This window comes from Marmota marmota, unplaced genomic scaffold (assembly GCF_001458135.2).
Source record: "Marmota marmota marmota unplaced genomic scaffold, marMar, whole genome shotgun sequence".
In the NCBI taxonomy this organism is placed as follows: Eukaryota; Metazoa; Chordata; class Mammalia; order Rodentia; family Sciuridae; genus Marmota; species Marmota marmota.
The window spans coordinates 8046178-8066528 of record NW_025999905.1 but is presented as its reverse complement, the minus strand read 5'-3'; the positions used below and the strand labels follow the sequence as shown (position 1 = coordinate 8066528).

General features: G+C 34.4%; 1 protein-coding gene across 2 annotated transcripts in view; it reads left to right on the top strand.

Annotated features, from left to right (window-relative positions):
• Positions 1-2818: 2818 nt before the first annotated feature.
• Meox2 (mesenchyme homeobox 2) overlaps positions 2819-20351 on the top strand; it is a 75219-nt gene continuing 57686 nt past the window's right edge. For both annotated transcript variants that reach the window (XR_007346126.1, XM_015498120.2), the window contains exon 1: positions 2819-3684. Coding sequence is in view for 1 of the 2 variants with exons in the window: in XM_015498120.2 (XP_015353606.1) it covers positions 3171-3684 (514 nt within the window). In the remaining variant the exon portion in view is untranslated. The remainder of the gene's footprint in view (positions 3685-20351) is intronic.

The window sequence follows — 20351 nt, the reverse complement described above, 5'->3', positions numbered from 1 at the left end:
CAAACCTCAGTGGCCTACAGAATAAAAACCAGTATTCTACCTTATTACAAATATTCTAATAAATGAGATTTTTTAAAGTATGGAATAATTAACACATATTTAGAAATACAGAGAAAATTTTAAAGTCACATTTAATTCTGAAAGGCAACAAATCCTCCCGTTCACTTCTTTTTTCTGTGTATCACTTTTTCCCCATCCAAATAACATTTTGTTTATTTTATACTTTCTATTAGAAATCTGGACTTCATAATTTTTATTGATATTAAATATCTTGTGTCTTCAATTAAAAAGTCCTTTCTTACTAGCTTTATTTTAATTGCATGACTTTGGAAGTGATTTTTTTTTCTCTTTTCTCTTTCATTTTTTTCCTTCCAATATTGCTGGTCTCACAGAAGTTGATGGACTGAGGTAGGTTGTGGAGAAATTTCTAGACACATTGTTAACATCTGATGCAGTAAATGAAAAAAAAAAAAAAAAAAAGCTAGTCCATTCCCTGGGTTGATTCAAGAAGTGACAGCTCCTGGAGATTAAAGCTTTTGTTTGCTTGTTGCTAGTTACCTACAACTCACTGGTTAATTCAAATTCATTAATTTATTAATTAACTTCTTTTAAACACATGTAATGCAAATTTAAAGAACCATTATGAATGTTTTTTTACTGATGTCTGCAGATGAAGTCTATTTTTAGTTAATCTTGTCTAACACTTTCTGCCTTGCCTCTAGCTGACAGCATTGTACTATGTAAATATTTCTGGTTATGTATATTGAGGTGGTTGCCTAAATTTTAGTTTGAATAAAAACTTAAAGCTTTTACCCCGAAGCCATAGAGTAGCTACAGGAGTTAAGGAAGTTTAGTGTTACTCTTTGTACTTCAACTTTTAATATCAGAACACATATTGAAACCATAAACACAATGAAAATCCAAAACCTATTCCTACGATATTGGAGGAATACCCTCCCCCTTTATTTTTAAAGAGCCAAGGGCGTGGGGAGTGGCAGGAATAAATATTTTTAAGATGTAAGTTCTGAACGCCATCCTTCAGTGTTAAACCCCTAAAATTTGCAAAGTAAAGAACAACCCCACACCCCCTTTCAAAATCTAAAGCAATATTAGATTCCCCAAATATCAGCAAAAAGTCTTACCGTCAAAAAGCTTGCTGCAGGTCCCAGCTCAGACCCAGACTGAGGAGTTGAGCAGCTGGTGAGCAATAGTTTTAGTTCTTTCTTTTTTTTTTTTAAACGAAGTCTGCAAAACTAATTTCCCTCAAAATAGGGCTCAATTTCCGTTAAAGAAAGCAGCACTTACAAATCTCAGAATTCCTGATCAACCCCACTCCACCCCACCTCTAAGAAATGGGAAACAATTCGATCTTTTACGTGGATGTGAAGGTTTATTTCGAAGCCACTATTCTGGAGCACTCCTTAAACTTTTGAAAAGGGAGTCAGGCTGAAGCTGGAGGGGCTGGGCAAGGGGAAAGTTTCTGCCTTAGGGACACCCTTCCAAGATTAATCAATACTTTTTTCTAATTCAGACCAGATGTCTAGCCCAGTTTGCTGTGCCCATTAATCCCGTTACCAACTTCAAAGACCCGGTCACCATCCTCTGGACACCTGAGACAATGAAAATAACGGGGCAACACTGCTGGTGGCACATTCAGGGTCCAAGCAGGATAGGTGACTGCAGATATTCTCCTGATGTGACACTTCCCAACAGAACCTGGCTGTTCCTGCGTCTCATTAGGTGCTGCTGCTTTTTGTGTGTAAAGGATTCTGCCCCCAGCAGACCGCAAGCAAGTGGCTATACAAAGCCCCAGTCCCCGCTTTCACAAATTCACTGGTGGCAAATTTTCTAACTCCCTTTTTCAGGGATGCAAATTTTAACCAGGGCGACCTGAAGAGCTAGCAAATTCTGGTGGGTATTGAAGTGTAATCTTTCTCAGTAAATGGAACAGTGGTGGTGGGAAGGAGTGCGATTAGTTATTTTATTTTATTTTATTTTATTAAGGAAGAGAAGGTGAACTACTGGAAAGAAATGAGGTGGTTACTGAAGAAAGTGAGGTTTGAAATATGCGTGCGGTCTACATTTCTCATGTGACAGGGATGAAATTGCTTTGAAATAATTTTGAGCCAGGGAAAATTTGGTAGACAAGTGGCTAGGAAACTGAGAGAGATCAGAAAAGTGGAGTAAGGTCTGTAAGGTCCAGGAAAGGGGACACCCCTTAGCATCGCACGTGAGGATGCGGGGCATTGATGTCCACAACTTTCTTTGCCCTTACGCTTTCCCGCCAGTTTCCTCTCCTTTCCGTTTAGAGAACTTCCCTTTTCCATCCGTTCGTACATAACTCTGACTTGGAGTCCCAGCTCTTTAACAACCCATCTATAGACACTAGCGTTGAAAAGATAGGTGCGTCTCTGAGCTCAGAGAAGAGGGAGATACAAAGTTTGAAAAACTTCAGAGCGTGCGCCAAACCAGCTCTGTTCACGTCTTCCGTGCTCCTCAAGAGCTAGGCGCACGCTTAGCTTTCCTGCAGGTGACAGTTCATAAGCGGCACTAACAAATCGCATTTTCTGGGACAAGTGAATGGGTAGCAAACTAGGTGCATGGTTGGAGAGGGGGCCGCCTGAGCCTGAGGCGCGGGGCCGCTGCCAGCTCCGGCGGGATTTAGGCGCCCAGCGCGCGGCGTGTAGTCCTGGACGCTGACTGGGTTGGGCCGGCGTGGACGTGCGGCGTCTGTCCAGCAAGCTATGCGAAGTGGAAGTGAGAGCGCGTGGTGGCGCAGACTGAGCAGGAGTTTTGGAGGGAGTTTGCATGTGGTCAGCGCTGGGCTCCTAAGCCAGCCCCCAGCTCACATTACACTCTATTTATAACCTCTCAGAGTCATTTCCCCCTGAATGCAGTTCTCTGGGACCACCTTCTTTTGGCTTCAACTGCTCCCACTCTTGACATCTGAGCTGCTCAGAGGGAAGCTTCTCCAGGTCCGAGTGTTTATATGTAAAGGAGACTGGCCGCTAGGGCTCAGGACCGGGATTATCCAAGCTCTGCAGAAAAGCGAGAGGCTATTACTTTTGAAGGGGGAAAAAGTCACACGATTTCCAGTGAAAAGTGACAGAGGGTGGTGGTGTTTGGAACCGTCCTGAAGTCTTCTGCCTGGATTCCAAGACTTGCATGCTATGGAACACCCGCTCTTTGGCTGCTTGCGCAGCCCGCACGCCACAGCGCAAGGCTTGCACGCATTCTCTCAGTCCTCTCTTGCCCTCCATGGAAGATCTGACCATATGTCCTACCCCGAACTTTCTACTTCTTCCTCGTCTTGCATAATCGCAGGATACCCCAACGAGGAGGGAATGTTTGCTAGCCAGCATCACAGGGGGCACCACCACCACCACCACCATCACCACCACCACCATCAGCAGCAGCAGCATCAGGCTCTGCAAACCAACTGGCACCTCCCGCAGATGTCCTCCCCACCGAGTGCGGCTCGGCACAGCCTCTGCCTCCAGCCTGATTCCGGAGGGCCGCCGGAGCTGGGGAGCAGCCCGCCGGTCTTGTGTTCCAACTCTTCCAGCTTGGGCTCCAGCACTCCTACCGGGGCCGCGTGTGCTCCTGGGGACTACGGCCGCCAAGCATTGTCACCCGCGGAGGCGGAAAAGAGAAGTGGCGGCAAGAGGAAAAGCGACAGTTCAGGTAAGAGCGTGCAGAGCACCCTTCTAGAGAGTGCATGCCATTTGGAAAGGGGGCGGGGAGATGCCAGGAAAGATTCTCGCACTACTGTGAGAGGACTGGGAAGATGAGAAAAGTCTTGCCCTCTGGCTCCCGGTGGCCAAATCCGGCGGTGCAGCTTTGGTTCGGTTATTTGGAGGCACGTGTTTTCCTGAGGGTAACACATACATGGCCAGCAGCACTAAGCTTTCCAAGATCCCAAACTAGTTTACCAGAAGGTTGTGTAAAAAGGGCTAGCGACAGTATGTGAAATCGATTGCGAAGCATGACAGTCCATCAGACACACACGCCTGGAGGGGTGTGTGCCCTGGGATGCGGCGTCTGTTGGGCTGGCGTGCGTGCGGGGTGCTGCTCCTTGACTTTTTGCTTACACATTCCCGACTCCGAGTGGCTTGATTTTTCCCATCGTTAACTGGATTTCCAAATTATTGCACAATGTTTGGAACTTGTAGTGGAACTTGGCAGAGTGCATGAGAAAAAAAAGTTTTAGTTTTTTTTTTTTTTTCAATATTCTGATTTTAGAGTTCTTTAAATAGCAACCTCTTCCAAATGGTAAAATATTCCTTTTCGCGGAGGAAAGAAGACATTATCTAGGAATTTAGTGTTCAAGGAATGCTTCAGAGAATTGTTAATAAATAGATGCTTAGGGTGGTCTTGAGGAAAGACCATTCTTAATCACAGTTCATGTCTGTGTGGTGTTAATCTTCTAAAAAAAAAAAGAATCCGAGTTTCAAAAGTAGAAAATAAAATCCTCTCTCAATTGGACGATATCTGGACAAGTACCGAGAAGCAAACAGCAACTTGGGTAGTGCTGGTTCACTTCTGGCTTAAAGGTGATATGCTAGCGTGTGCGCCAGAGCACTGATCTATAAGCGAATAAATTGAGCAGACTCCTCAGAACCTCCTTGAACTCTGGTGTCTGAAGGTGCTGTTTTACCGAGTAGATTTTAAGGATCCTGAGGAACTGAAAGTTTTCCAGACAACTCTTCTAAGCCCTTAGCTATCTCTATCATACAACTGTTAAAAGATAGTTTATAAGGGAAGAAGTAGTGAGTTTTCTGCCGTGGCTATAGCGCAACCTGAATTCCATCTTTTTGGAAGGTGTCATTTTACAATGCTTGATTTTTTTTTTTTTTTTTGAGCAATTGTGTCACTAGTCCTAAAAGATAATCTCAGGTATTAGTTTGAAAAATTGAAAAATGTTTATTCTCTATAAAACTTTAGCTAAGATGCTTTATGAGTAACAATAACTGAGCTATTTCATATTACGTTGTAGCGATGGCATCAATTGTTCTTTAGTGTTCGATTGGAATGGATGCTTCTGTCAAGGTCTCAAAATCTAACTTCTATTTTCAAAGGTCAGGGGTGAACTTTTAATGCTCCCTTACAAATTAGTTTATATCTAACAAAGTTACCAGCTTTATCACTCACTTTTATGGATTTTACTAACTATAAATGTAATTCTCTTAAGACAATGAGTTGAAAGGCTAATCATAGGATAAATGTTTCCATTATCATTAGAAAAAAAGTAAATTTTAGAATGCAGTGAGTATTTCACAGACTGGGCATTGAAGATGAGTCATTTGGGTACACATATCTCAGTGCAGGTTAGTCAGAGTACTTTTAAAATTACTGGAAAGTCTTACTGTTCATTTTACTTTCTGCAATGAGGAACCTATGTGATGGATTGTTCCTTATGCTTCCTGAACTGAATCAATGCCCTTAAGTTTCTTAGGGCAAAAATAATTTTCATACAAGAGTGTTACTTCTGGTTGGGGGAAACAGAGAAAGTGGGATTCCAGAACTTACGCCCTTAAATTATTTTAATAAAAATTTTCATTTAAAAATAGTTAATTACCATCCCCCTTCATCATTGGAAAATAACACAATAACAAAATAAACCTTAGTTTTATAATTGAAGTGGATAAGTAGGGTACTGGAAAAACAAACAAAAATAAAAATTTGTATCAGCTGCATAACAAGACAAAATCACTGAGGACTTAGAATGAGTTTTTTCTTTGAAGGATATTTTGAAAGAATGTTTGACTAACAAAAAGCAAGTACCACAAAAGTTTCTGGTTAAATCTATGTACTGTAAACTTGTTGAAAATAAAATTCAACTTGCCAGTTTCAATGTCTGAGTTAATATTTATCAGAACACTAGATAAGTTTGAATTTAAAATATTTTTCTCCTGCAATGATATTGCATCTGGTAATTCACAATTTATGTTCAAATTATTTTATTTATAGTACTATAAGGATCTTGATCTAATAGAAACTAAAGCAACATAAAAGATTATTATGATTCTGGTACATTAGCATATATCTCATTACTTATAGCATGGTTTTAATATTTCAGTAGTTCTAAAAATTAAATTAATTTTGAAACTTTGCAATTTAAAATTGTATTAGATGAAAATTAAAACATACATAGTAGAGGTCATTTGATTTTGTCAGGCAATTTATAATTACTGGGTATTTGTAGTTGAGAGTTAGTGCTATACGTAAATCTAAGGTAAAGTTGGAACCAGAATTCTGAATTCCTGTATCTAATACCCAGACTACATGTGTATTTATTCATTACTTTAAGTTCTAATAGAATTTTTAGTGCCAGAAAATATTGATGAATGACTGAAATATTTATAAACCTACATTTTTATCCTTACTACTAGTGCTAAACTTAAAATTTATAACATTTTTTCAGTATGTATTTATACACATTTTCCTTCCACAAACACACATGAACAAACTCAAACACATATACAAACTTAAAATGCTTAGTGGTTTAGAAGCAAGCATTTATAGACTTTGGTCTTCCATTATAGTTTATTGACAATTGAAAATAACCAAGTTTAATAGGAAAGTACACCATTAGTTTTTATAAGTGTTAAACATTTTTGTAACTTTTAGCCTGCTATGCTTTCCAGTATTATTAGTAAAGCCAACATCTGCGACATCTTCAAAGGGACTCTTAAAAAACAAAACTTTACAACTATACTTAAAACAATCAGTACAAAGCAGGTGATTCTGAAAAATGTCTATAAACAGTGTGAATTACTTGGCTTCAATTACATTAGATTGTTCTCTAAGCAATGCAGTGGTAGGTATAAATTGCCCACTTTCATTTAAAATAACCAAAATTAACTAAAGTAACTTTAGCTTTCAGGTAGGCAATATACAACATAAATATGTAAATATTTTCTATTTGAATTTTTTTTAAAAAGTAAGCATATATTTTATTTTAAAAAAATCAAACATATCCAAAAAATAGGGGAGGATAGGCAAGCAATTATTTGGAGAGGTGTATTTTACTAGGTTTTGAATCATAATTATATTCTTATAAAATGGCAAATATTTTATTTATAGTCGCTAGATCATGAACCATTTGTTTTCCATGTATGTGTACATGCTTGTATACCAAATGACAAGCAAGTATTATATTTAATATTCTGGAAGTTAAACCCAGAGTAATGTCTTACTCAAACTATTTCAGGTATTGCAGTGTAAATTTTCCTAGCTATTTCAGTTATCATGGTTTTTTTTGAGGGAAAAAATGTAACTTTTTTATTCATGTCTGTGTTACTATATTATGGCTTTTCCTTATTTGTATTAAAATAAAAACTAGTTTGCTGGATCTTGAAAACTACAGGAGAATATTGACAATATAAATGACATAAAGGTATGGAATATAGAATAACATTTTATTATTTTTTATGGATGTTAGCTTAATTTTAGGTGTGAACATTCTAAGTTGTGACCTGATATTAATAGTAATTATACTAATAATAGTAATTACTATAATTATTGTTTTGTTATTATTGTTATTCTAGGTATCATTGACCTAACATGAGTGTTCATAGATGACTACACTCAAAAGTCAAGAGCAGAAATTCATTTAGAATGAAGTGATTCAAGGTTGAATGTAAGCAATGAATGGAAGGAAGAATGCAAATATACACAGGACTAACAGGACTAGCTCCCAGTTCTGCGTAAACCTCTTTATAGTTTATTTGAAAAGGAAAACCATTAAAGTAAGGCAAGGTAACACACAAGCTTTCACTCAGATTAGAAACCCAACAGTAACTATTTAAAATGTTAACTGTTGTTTTATAGTAATTATCAGTTGAAACCATTATGTTGGCCCCTTGTAAGCTGATTCCTACTAAGGAACTGAAAAAAAAAAAAGAAGAAGAAGAAGAAGAACATTTTAATCATTTCTGCATTTTTCCTTCTGTGTTTGAAAACAGATACTTCATCCTAGTGCTGGAATGTAATGTTATGTTTATTATAAGACCTGATCACTTGAAGAAATTGATTTTAAATAAAAATGAAACAGCAGAAAGGATCTATTCTCTCTCTAGAATTGGGGAAATTTGGGACACTAATTCCATATCCAATGGAAGATTTAATCTTTTTCATTGAAAAATGTCAACCTATGAATGAATTAACAGTTGATTTATGTAAAGTAAAATTCCTATTTATGATTCTATTACATGTACTTGACATGGTAATTTGCTTTGTGTGGATGATTTTATTCATTTATTATGTTTAAAGGGGCAGCTTGAAACATAAAACAAAGTTAGGTGTACTATTTATATTTTCATTTCAAGTGAGAAAAACAATATAATACAGTAACAGATTTTAGTTTTAGAATGTATTTGCTTCATTGATTTATATCTAAAATTTTGGAACATACCTCTTTTTCAAGCATTGCTATAAGAATTGTAATTATCTATGATAAATCAATGATAAGGATGGAAAACAATAGAAAATAAATTACACTAGAATTTGTTAATAGTTATAGATGTTTTATCACTCCCAAATTTCTGGGTCTTAAATTTTCAATTTCCTTCAAACTTTTCAATTAGCCTTTTTTTTATACTAATAACACATCTGTGAGTGAAGTTATCATGTGAAGTAAGACTATCAACAATAGCATTTTTCTCCCTGAATTATAATCATAAAATAAGAAGGACTAACTCTTGACTGGCCAGTTAAATTACATTTCTTGGCTTATGGTATTGGTGAACAACTGCAGTGGTTAAAAGTATAAAGAGAAAAAAGTAAGTATGTAAGGAAGAAATAAACATAAACCAAGATCAAAGTCCACAAATTAGAAATAGGTAGGTAAGATGTATTTCCTATTTAACATACATGACAACATATTTTATTTCAATTTGTTTCTATATATTATGTTTTAATCATAAATAAAGTTCCCTGATTCATATATAATTTTATATATGAATTATATATGAATTATATAAATATATATATTATATATATATATATATATATATATATATATATATATATATATATATATATACATATATGTATGTGTGTGTGTGTATATATATATATATAAATTTTGTTGTTGTTTTGTAAAGGATGTAAAGGTTGAAATACTGACATTTCCCTATTTTTTGTTATTGTGCCCTTATCACTACTTCTTTGAAAAGTTGTATTGAACAGAAGCCCCCAAGTCAAGAAGGAGTAACAGCATACAGGATAGTTGAATGTAGAGCTTTTCACTAATCCTAAATCAGAGTCACTATGAGGTTCAAAATCCAATTGCAGAAAACCTTATGGAATATTTTAGGTAGTAAAACTCACAATGATAAAAGTTCATTGAGGTTTCAACCTTCAATTTGCCTACATATTTTAAGGCAGAATTAATCTAAAACTGATGCCCTTTTCTTTAATATTCTCCTTTATTTCACTTAAGGTCTAAATATATAGTGAATTTACTTCCCTTTAAGAAAGTTGTGTTACATGGTATTTTATCATACAAGCTAATCAATAACATAGCTACTGATCTATCTGTTCAAGTCTCAGATATTATTTTTATATCTCTGAATAAGCTTTTCTATTTAAAACCTTTTGACATGTTTTACTAAATTAACAGAAAGTTATGTAGTGAGAGTTTGAATTAATTATAAATTGTCTCTACTTTTGAAAACTTAAATACACAATAAAAAGTATTTCATTGCTAGTGAAATCTTCATTTATAATGTTGTATTTTCCACAGCAATATAGTATTTCTGCAATTATGCATATTGTTCTCTATAAATTTTGTACTTTGTATTGATATTTTGGTTTTTACGGATTCCAAAAGTATTGTGTATGTTCATTGGCCTCTTCTGTTCACATATGAGCAAGAATGATCAGGTAAAATCTATGTTATATCTACACATTCATAAATAGATTTTTGTGAAAGACAGGAAAAAAAGACTTTAAAATGATCACTTTGCTTTCTCTATACTTGATAGATTTTAAAAATTTATATGCTATATTCATTTCACATGATATTTCTGCTATGGCATTTAAAAATTTAGCATTTACTTAAAATAATGATTCTAAGATGCTTGTGTATATAAGTAACTTAATTCTTAAATCTTTGGAATTTTTACTTTCATCGAAAATATAATATGTTTACTACGTAATGACTCATAGTTGTGAAAACTCTAGGTTTTGATTAAAACTTCTAATTCAAAACTTGTTGCTCTTCAAAATTTTATAAAATAAATTTGGTGTGGGTATTGCAACTATATTTCAATACTGTATCATTTGTTTTCATGAACTTTTTAAGAGGCCTTTAATTTGGTAATTGCAGTTTGCCTAGGCTATTGTTTGAAATTATGAAATATGAGGTGATCCCTTTTCATAGTTTTTAGTTTTTGTAAGTTGCAAAGAATAGATAAGAGGGCTGGTGCTTAATTAGCTAGGATGTGGCAGCTATACTTAAAGCATATGTTAAATCAGTGCATTTACATAAAGTCTTAATGTATAGGTATATAGAAAGTGTATGTATATTAATAGACAGAATTTGAAGCAGAATTTCTAATAGTACAAGTGAATCAGAGCATCCACACTAAATGCTGTAATATGATGTTAAATGTTCCACTTACAAATAAAATATTAAGCTTGAAGCATGTAGAGCTGTGTGGAGAGTCTAGAGGCTGAGCTGGTAATCAATGATAGTTGTAAAAGTCCAACCTGCCAAGTCCCCTGCAGTTTTTTTTTTCTTTTGTTTTTCTCTTTTCCTCATTATTCTCTGCACAATTCAAGAGATTCCCATAATGCTAAAAAACAAACAAACAAACAAACAGAAAACAAAACAAAAAAAAAAAAAAAACCTAGTTTGTCTTGCATGACTGTGGGCAAGAAAATAATTAAGATGAAGTCATCTTGCAGGCTTTGCGGAAATGTACAGGAGAGTCCAACTTAAGTTGGCAGATGCCAGTTGAATTTTAAAGGCCTGGAATTTTACTCTTTGAAAATGTAGCCTTAAAGCTTTGCCAGAAATGACACCCAAATAAAAACTAATTTTTGCAAAGCGATAGTTATTTGCAGTGGTGAAACGTATTCAGTGTCTGTGAAGGCGGCTTCTTGCACTGTCTGGACTGCATAGTCAACATTTGGATAATTATTCATAGCTGCCTGAATAACTAGTAAACTAAACTGAGGCATATTCTTAGTAATTGAAAAATTAAAATAAAATGGGCAATGACTCTTATCAAATGAACAGTGGATATAAAATAAATTTTGCAAATTATTGATTTGTTTGGTAGCTAAAACACATGGTTTAGAAAAATAGAATTGTGTCATTCAAAACTTGGAACTAAGGGGTAAAACTTAGCTTTGATTTTGTGGGACATCGGTAATGTAGCAAATGGCTTTCACAGTTGAAGAACCATCAGAATAGTGCTTTCCCACTAACTGGGTAGAATGAAATCAAGTGATGTTTCTCCTTATTTAATATTTTTTCAAAAGTAAAATGAGATCTCAGTATATTTACTGCCTTTAACAATTAAAATCTTCCCAACTATAGCTGTGTTTACACGGGAACTTTTTTTCTCATTTGAAATATAAACGGGTCTGGATGTATTAAACTAGACAGCATGTGGATATAAACTGTTGAGACAGATTGAAATGACAGGAAATCCAGAGTTCAGGCATCCAAATCTGGGGGCCTGCTGCCGCCCACATTTTCAGGATTAACATTTTGTGAACATTCACGCTCAAATTTCAGGGAATAATAGATGCTTTTCCTTCTAGGACTATTCTTTGTCCTGAGAAATCAAATTTATTCTTGGATACCCAAATGTTTGGGAAAATATGAAAAAGCAGCAACATTGTCTTTTTTCTTTGCAGATTCAGCTCTTAGTTGATAAATTGTAAATGATATGTCATATTTTCTTAGCATAAAAGAGAAGGAAATGGGTGGCACACTCAGTGATAATTGAAGAGAATTTGATAATGATGGTTTGATGTTGGTTGCTATTATATGGAGAAAAAGAAACAGGAAATAAGGAATTATCCAGGGTCTATCCCTAATTGGAAAATATTAGCTCCCCAAAACCTGAGAGGGTAAATGGACCAGAGCTCTCATCAGGATCCAATGAGAGCAACAGGACAGAAGTCTTCTGGCAAAGTCCGGGCCTAGCTGGAGGATTGCAGCTCATATCAGTTATCATCCCAAAACTTGTCCTTAAGTCCTCCAGTCTCCTTCTGTTGCCTCCCATAAGCCAAATATAACCAGAAGCCGGAGCACAGGAGCCTCATGGATAAAATGCATAAAAGTGAACCTAAGGGAATGTGGGCCACATAGGAGACATTTGGAGAGTAGATCTGGAGAAAACAACAGCCAAGTCTAAACCCTCCCATTTTCTCTGACTAACTGTCAATCCTTGGCCAGCAATATATTTCTCTTTACCTTAGTTTCCTGAAAATTAAACTGACTGAATATACATAAAACACTTAGGATAATGTCTGACTCAGTAAGTATTTGTTGTTATTTTTGTAATCTATCCATAAAGATGCAGTTTTGTTGTGGGTGTGCATGCTCTGAAAACTATCTCTGTCTTACAGTACCTATTTTTTTCTTTTTTTGGTGGCCCTAGGGATTGAACCTGGGGACTCATACATGCTAGGCAATCACTGAACCATACCTCAACCCCTATGAATTTTATTTTTAAACAAATATTCCCATAAAAAAGTGTTGCTTACCTAAATTATTGATATACATTTAAAATAGCCTACACTATCTCTAGAATTGAAAGAATCATGCTATTTTCCTGAAATGTGGGGTGATTTCCAGCCAGGTTTTATAACAAGCTCAAGTTGCCTTCATGACCCTTAAAATCTTTATTCTGTAGCTTCCTTTGCTTGGGGGATATTCTTATTCCTCATTATTAGGTGTCTCCTGCCACTTGTTCATCAAAGTCTGTTTTCAATAAAAGCATATATTAAACAAATCAAAGAAAAAAAACTCAGTCTCATACAAAAAAAAGTAGTAAATAGTGGAACATTTGGTCAAAAGGAAGTAGAATTTAAATGGATTCAAATATGAGAATTGAATTTCCTTTCTCTGTTATAACTGTTAACTAGGAGAGTGAGTGTGACATTTTCTTACTATGTTATTAAGTTTATTGCAGAAAGAATATATATATATATATATATATATATATATATATATATATATACATATATACACATACATATATGTGTATATATATATAATATATATATATATTTATATATTATATATATATCGTAGCTTTTTGTTATTTTTAGTGGTTCTATTTGAAGACCCTCATGAATGGCAAATATGCAAACACTACTAAAATCTAAAAACACATCTCACATAAAACGCACAAGAAAAGTTTCATTTCAGTGGCCACTTCTTTTTACAAAGGAAATACTTTATTTGTTTGTTTATAGTTAATAAATTCTTGAGAAATACTGCTTAGGTTTGAGGCAATACAGGGCAGCAAAGTCCTGAGGAACTGGCCACATTCATTTTATGTAATTTAGTCTCCTCTCCTACACCCTGTGCACTGTGGAGAATTCAGAAATGTACTTGAGACAGATTTAAAATTATTATATGCAATGGTCTTCAGTGGTTGTTTTTGAATAAATAATAGAACCAGATACTGCATTAAAATCCCAAATGTAGAGTTAAATTCTTTTGAAAATTCATAGCAATTTGGTCCCTAAAGTGAGAGAAGTTCAAAGGCATAGTGAGAACTTCTCTGCTTTATAATAGAAGAGCAGGAAGGCAGGAGAGATCAAGATACTGAAAGGACAAAATACTGAATGTTCAATGATACACAGGGGTGACAAGAAAGGCCCAGCTGCCTCAATTCATTCATGAACTCTTTGATTTCAGAGTGGGTTTCATTTGTCCAAGTTTTCTCAATGCTTTTAATATATAATCTTTAAACAGATCATCAATGGCACTAGAAGGGACTCAAGACATTACCCAGTTCAACAAATGTATTTCCTAGATGAAGACATGTGCCCAGAGAAGTTAAGTAACGTCTGCCCATCTGGCCAAGTAGTGGCAATTGAACTTCCATATCCTGACTTCAGCCCAGTGCTCTTAAAAGGAAAATCTCATAAAATATTTTGAAACCTTAAGTTTTCAGTCTTCCCAGTAAAAATAAATTTCAGGATCATTTAAAATGTTGGCTACTGCTTTTGAGAGAACAAAATGTAATTTGACAAAATCATTTACTTGGGTGTAAATTACTACAAATCTGCTTTTATGATTCCCTCAGTCACTTTTCCTTCTTGTTTTATGAATACAGATACTGAGCAACTTAGCTTCTGTTATCACTGACCAAAGTGCCAGAATATTTTTGTTACTTCATATGATATACCATAGCATTTTGAAGTATATGAACTTTGCTCTAAATAATAGACGCTACGTCAATACATATCATTTGCATTTAATTTAGTTCTCTGTCTCCAGGAGTCTTGAGGTAACAGTACCATGAGCATCTTTATCTGTTTTCATGCTTCCCTAATAGAATTTTATCAATTTTTTTATTTTAGCACATATCAAAACTTAAACATAACATTCCTCTTCTTGCAATTCTACGTTCACTTGAAATTACTGGACACTTAAAACATAAATGCTCAATTACAGCTTTGATGCATATGACACAGGTATTAATGTATTTTAATGAAATATTACTAGATTTGGCTTGTAAACACACACACACATACCTAGAGTTATGATTTTCTGGCATAGCAATCTTTTAACTTAGTTTTAGAAAACAATACTAAATGTTAGGAGATTAAGGCAGTGCTCTGGTATTTTCTAGTATGAGTACCTAACTATTTATTGTCCACAAGATTTTCTCCACCCCTCTTTAGTCAAGAACCATCAGTTATGTGATATATCTTAATATCTTATTTCCTCTGATAAGAATTCAGATAATAAATTTTCAATGGATTCATTTATACTTATCCATTCTTAAAAAAGCTATTTTCAGATCATTGTTAATCCACATGCAGTTATAAGCAGTAAATAGACACATATTTTATCTATTTTCCTCACATATGAATTATTTAAGTAATTATAGCACAATAACACAACCAAGAAATTTATATGGATACAGTCCACCAAATGTATATAGATTTCACTAGTTTTATGTGCACTCACACGTATGCACGTACGTGTGCATGGATGTGTATTAGGTTCTATACTGTTGGCCACTTCATTTTTTATACAACAGTATACAACAGTTCATAATATTTTCTGGGTCATTTGCATTATTTTTGTTAAGTATGGATGGCAACAGCTTCTCAGAACAACACCAATCCAAACTAATCTTTACATTCCCCTTACCACATTAATATCTATACAATGCAGAATCATGCACTTACATTTTTCCTTGGGGTTCTCTCTGTTGTCCCTCATTAAGTGTCTTCAGTGTCTAATTTGAATTTCATACTCTGTATAAAGAAAAGGCCACATCTCCTTTTCTTTTAGTGTGATATCCCTCATAGGGCCAGGTGCAAGGAACTTCTTGGTCAATTCTACTTCTGGCATAGATAATGCTACACTAACAATGACTGAATCATCCATCTCAGGGGTTTTCCAAGGATCTTGCTTCCAGGTTTCCAGTAGTAGAGACAATTTGAAAGGTACGTAGACACTCTTCAGAAGAGTTGAATATCCAACTTAGCTATATGATTATTATCTATGGATGCCTTCTAAAGTAAAATACCTTTGATTTTGTGTTATATACTTACTATTTGTGGATTAGCTGGGACAAAAAAAGTATTTATTTAAGAAGTTTACCATTACTGAGCAAAAATCATCTACATTTTAAAAGATAAGTTATCTATATTTGCAACAATTTGGTTAACTATTAAACTCAAAATGCCTGTTAACTAATATGTAGGAATGTCTTATTCCATTATTTTGAAGTGAAACATGAATAATGTAAATGTTCTAGGCAGAATTATGTTATGCATTGTTCAATTTTTTGTTTTTTGTGTCATACTGGGATTATTAAGTTTTTGAACATTACAGAGTCAGTAACCACAATATTTAAAAAAAAATTAAATGAAACTATGGATGACTGGACAATTGAAAAATGTGATATATTAAGCTATCAACATGTTATCTGATAGTGGCACAAAGAGTTGCTGTTTTGAAAAATTTAAAATGTGTTATTTTCAAAAACTTTAAGTTGGCTGAATTTTAAAAAATTAATTTAAAATCCCTCTCATGAGGTTGATTCCATCCATAATACCTGTGCTGATATCATTCTGCCTTGAGTATGACTTGCTGACCAAAGAAGACTACTGGATTAGAGAACATGTAGTCGAGACACCAACAGTCACCCCGCTGTAGCCTGGCTAGGAAGGAAAGAGCAGTGATAGCAAGGGGTGGGTAAGCTGAAAACACTCATCTCACTGAGTGTTCTAAGCTTAGTTCTATAAACTGAGGGAAGGAAAGGTTGCAATGAGTCTACTTGGGCGGTGAGTCAGCATTTTTTCCTGTAGGGCTGTTCATATCAATCCATACCATAATCTATTTGGACAAGTTTATTTTTTTAATTCTGTTTTCCTTGACTCTGATATTGATTTCTATTTCACCAATTCCTTTAATTCATAAGGAAAAAAAACAACCATTTGATTCTCCACACTTTTTCGTTAATATACTACTTTATTAAAACCAATAATTCTCAAAACTGATTTTACAATGGAATGATATGGACGCTTTTATAAAATGTTTAATTAATTAATTTATTTTTGTCACCAGGGGTTGAACCCAGAGGCACTCAATCGTTAAGCCACATCTCCAGCCCTTTTCATGTTTTATTTTGAGACAGAATCTCACTGAGTTGCTCAGGGCCTCTCTAAGTTACTGAAGCTACCTTTAAACTGCAATCCTTCTGCCTCAGCCTCACTAATCAATGGTTGATGAAATTATAGGTGTGGACCACCATGCCTCATTCACTTTTTATAAAATATTGAGATCCCATAGATTATGATTAAGATAATATTAAATGGAATGTAAATTTCCAATACTGAATTTAACAATCCCAAAATTACAACACAAGTGTAGAAAAAATAGTATAGTGCATTTTCATATTCCCATTATATTCATTATTAATTAACACATGGTATATTTTTTCTACTTTTTATTACTAATGTGTATTAATTGTGCAAATTAATGGGCATCACTGTGACATTTCCAAGTGGGTGTATATGATACTTTATCTCATGTGTGGCACACCTTATTCTACTTATGCTATCCCAATTTTCCCTTACATTGTTTCAATTATTTTGAAAAAATGTCACCTTATCTTCCCATCTGAATATTGGTATTCTTAAAAAGTCCCTAAGTGATTCCAGTGTACAGTCAGGAATGAGACCTATCATCAGTTTATAATAGTCTTAATTCTTGATTGATAATTTCTGAGAGGAAGAGACTTTGTATTCTAAATATTATACCTTTCAGCACATGGTCAGCAATGGTGGATATTATGCTCAGTAAAATATTTCAGATTTACTAGAAATAGTTAATTATCTATGCTTATCACCAGTTAGTGTGATACTCTCTTCTGTTGTGTTGTCCACTGGTTACCGTGGCTATTTAAATTTAAGTAAAATTAAAAACTCAATTCCTAGATTCCACTGATCACATTCCAAGTATGCAATATGTGTACAGATTCAACTGGCTGTACATATTGAACAGAGTGAACATAGAACATTTCCATCTATTAGAAAGTTCAACTGGATGGTGCTTAAGACAAAAAGATGAACTTACCATTTAGCCACTAAAAGAGGTATTGAGATTGGGAACCTGCTCAGCAGAGAAATTCAAATACTGAGACTGACAATTCAAATACCATAGGAAGCCAAATATAATTAGAAGTAGAAGTATATCTGAAAGTAAAATACAAAGGGCACTATTTTACTAAAGGCCATTGCTATAAATGCTCATGTTCAATCAACTAAATATTTAGAATAAAATATGTTCATGGTTTCAAATGACCTAAAGTATATCCTAAAACAAGGAGTAATTGAATATAATATATAAGCCTGGGATTTGGGTAGTTATCAAAATAAAGACAAAATTAGAGATATAAAATTATAGATACACAATCAAAATGAAGTGAAACACATCATAACAATGGATATGATTATTAAAAAATAGAATTTTGGAAATGGGAAAGCAAACAATAAAAGCATATTCAAAAATGTAAGGTCAACTAGGGAGATTCTTCCAGGCCTCTTGAGGAATAGGGAGGAGAACATTTTTCTGGGAAAGGGTGGGGAACATGCCAGGAACTAGGCTAGATTTTCCAGGGGAAAGTATGAAAACTTAATAGAATCAGACAGTGGCAATTAATGACATAGAATTATTAACTTTTAAAGCCTCTCAAATGATTAGGTCTTTTGTAATCTTTCGTCTGAATTCCAAAATTGCAAGTCAGGTAGCTGACAAACAGAAGTTAGTGACAATTTTTTTATTTTTTAGGAAAAAAATGGGGATAGAATATTCACCTTGGCATGAAAAAAGAGCAAATGCAAAGAAGACTAAAGTATAGGGAGTCTCACATCTATACTATGGAACATCTGGGCCTGTTTGGCTGTGGCCATACATTACGCAATTAAGCTGCCACAACCACAGAGTTTTGAGTCTGTGGGAAGCAGGAGACTATTCACTAGTGAATTCATTTTTTTTCAAAATAGAGATTAATTGGGAATTAAGTGGGGATTGAACTGTTAGTGATTTGTGGTATGAAAGACAATATTAGTATTACACATTAGCAAAGATATCCCTGGGAGTATTCATGTTAGAATTTATGAGTTGAGAGAATGCATTAAAATATGGAAATGTAGAAAAATGTTAATGATTAGATTCATGATATCTTAGGAACACAGAAAACAAATATATACTACATAATAGCACTGGGCCAAATATAAATAAGCATCCCAGGCAACTATTATTGTTTATAAGGGTTTTTGGAATAGAATAAGTCCAGACCAACTATAATTTGTAATAAAGTTTTATTGGCAGTGTAGAAGGGTAGGGAAAATCATTTTATAGTTTTCAGTGAGTGAAATTTATGGGTTTACTTTTATTTTGAAACTCTGCTCATATGTTATTGGCAGCCATCAGTATGTAAATGTGTGGACATGGTAATCTATGTGATTAAAGCTAATTGTTTTTTACTTTTATAAATGTGATTTTCCCCAATTAAAAAAAAAAAACAACAAAAAGCCTCATTGCTTTTCCCTTGGACATAGTGGAAGCAAGAGGTTATTTTCTTAATAGAAACTCTTTAGAAGAAGTTGTTTATATATGTGAAGCATCTCTGTTAGAGAAACTAATTATAGTATGTTAATTAAATACAGTAATATAGTTAAGTGTATGCTAGTACACAGTAGAAATAGGTAATTTGCTCATTGAATGGTTTGCCTTGAAAACTCAGGATGTGAGAAAGCCAAACTAAACCAATAGGAAATTCAAATATGTTATTCAAAGAGGTTGGAATAAGTGGATCCATAATTTAACTGTGTCCTAAAGAGGTGCTGAACTAGGGAGGAGTTGCTTAACACAAGTGGCACAAGCAGAATGTTATTAAGGGATTTCCTCATGAAGTAGTTGTGTTATTCTCAGGTCAGACATAAATACTTTCTCACATTTTTCTCTACACTTCTCCAAATATTTTTGGGGGAACTTTCTCATTTTACATTTTCCAATGGGAATACTTCATTTTGAATTACTTATTAAACTCAGGGAGCAGTTAGTATTTTAGATCAATCTTCAGGAAGATTAGTATTTTAGATCAAGCTGACTTATTTTAGAAGGTATCTCAGGAAAGAGCTATTTTGATAAGTGGTAATTCATGTCAAATTGTAGCCCATATCACCCCAGCTACCCTATCCTCACACCAAAGCAATAGCTGTTTCAGTAGCACTACAATTCACAAATTTATACATAATTCCCTGAATGCCCACTGTAGTGTGCCTACTATGACTCTGTGATGTGGGCACTTGAAGATGGATGAATACCTCAATGTTCCTGGAAGGGTCCACAATGTAGTAGGAAAGACAAAGTTGTAAAAATCAATCACAACAATGTGATAAAGAATATAATTAATGCTTGCAGGGAATATGTTGAAAATATACAAAGTAATGAAGGAAGTTTTCATAAACATGTGGTGTCTGCTTCAATTTCTCTAGCCTGTTACTTCTAAAATGATCAGTGCATTACAATCCAAAAACTATTGTTCTTGGAAAAAGTGAGGGGTTCTATCCAGTGATGAGTGTATCATATGCAGGTTAGATTTTAGGTTCCTAGAATTGTGCATAAA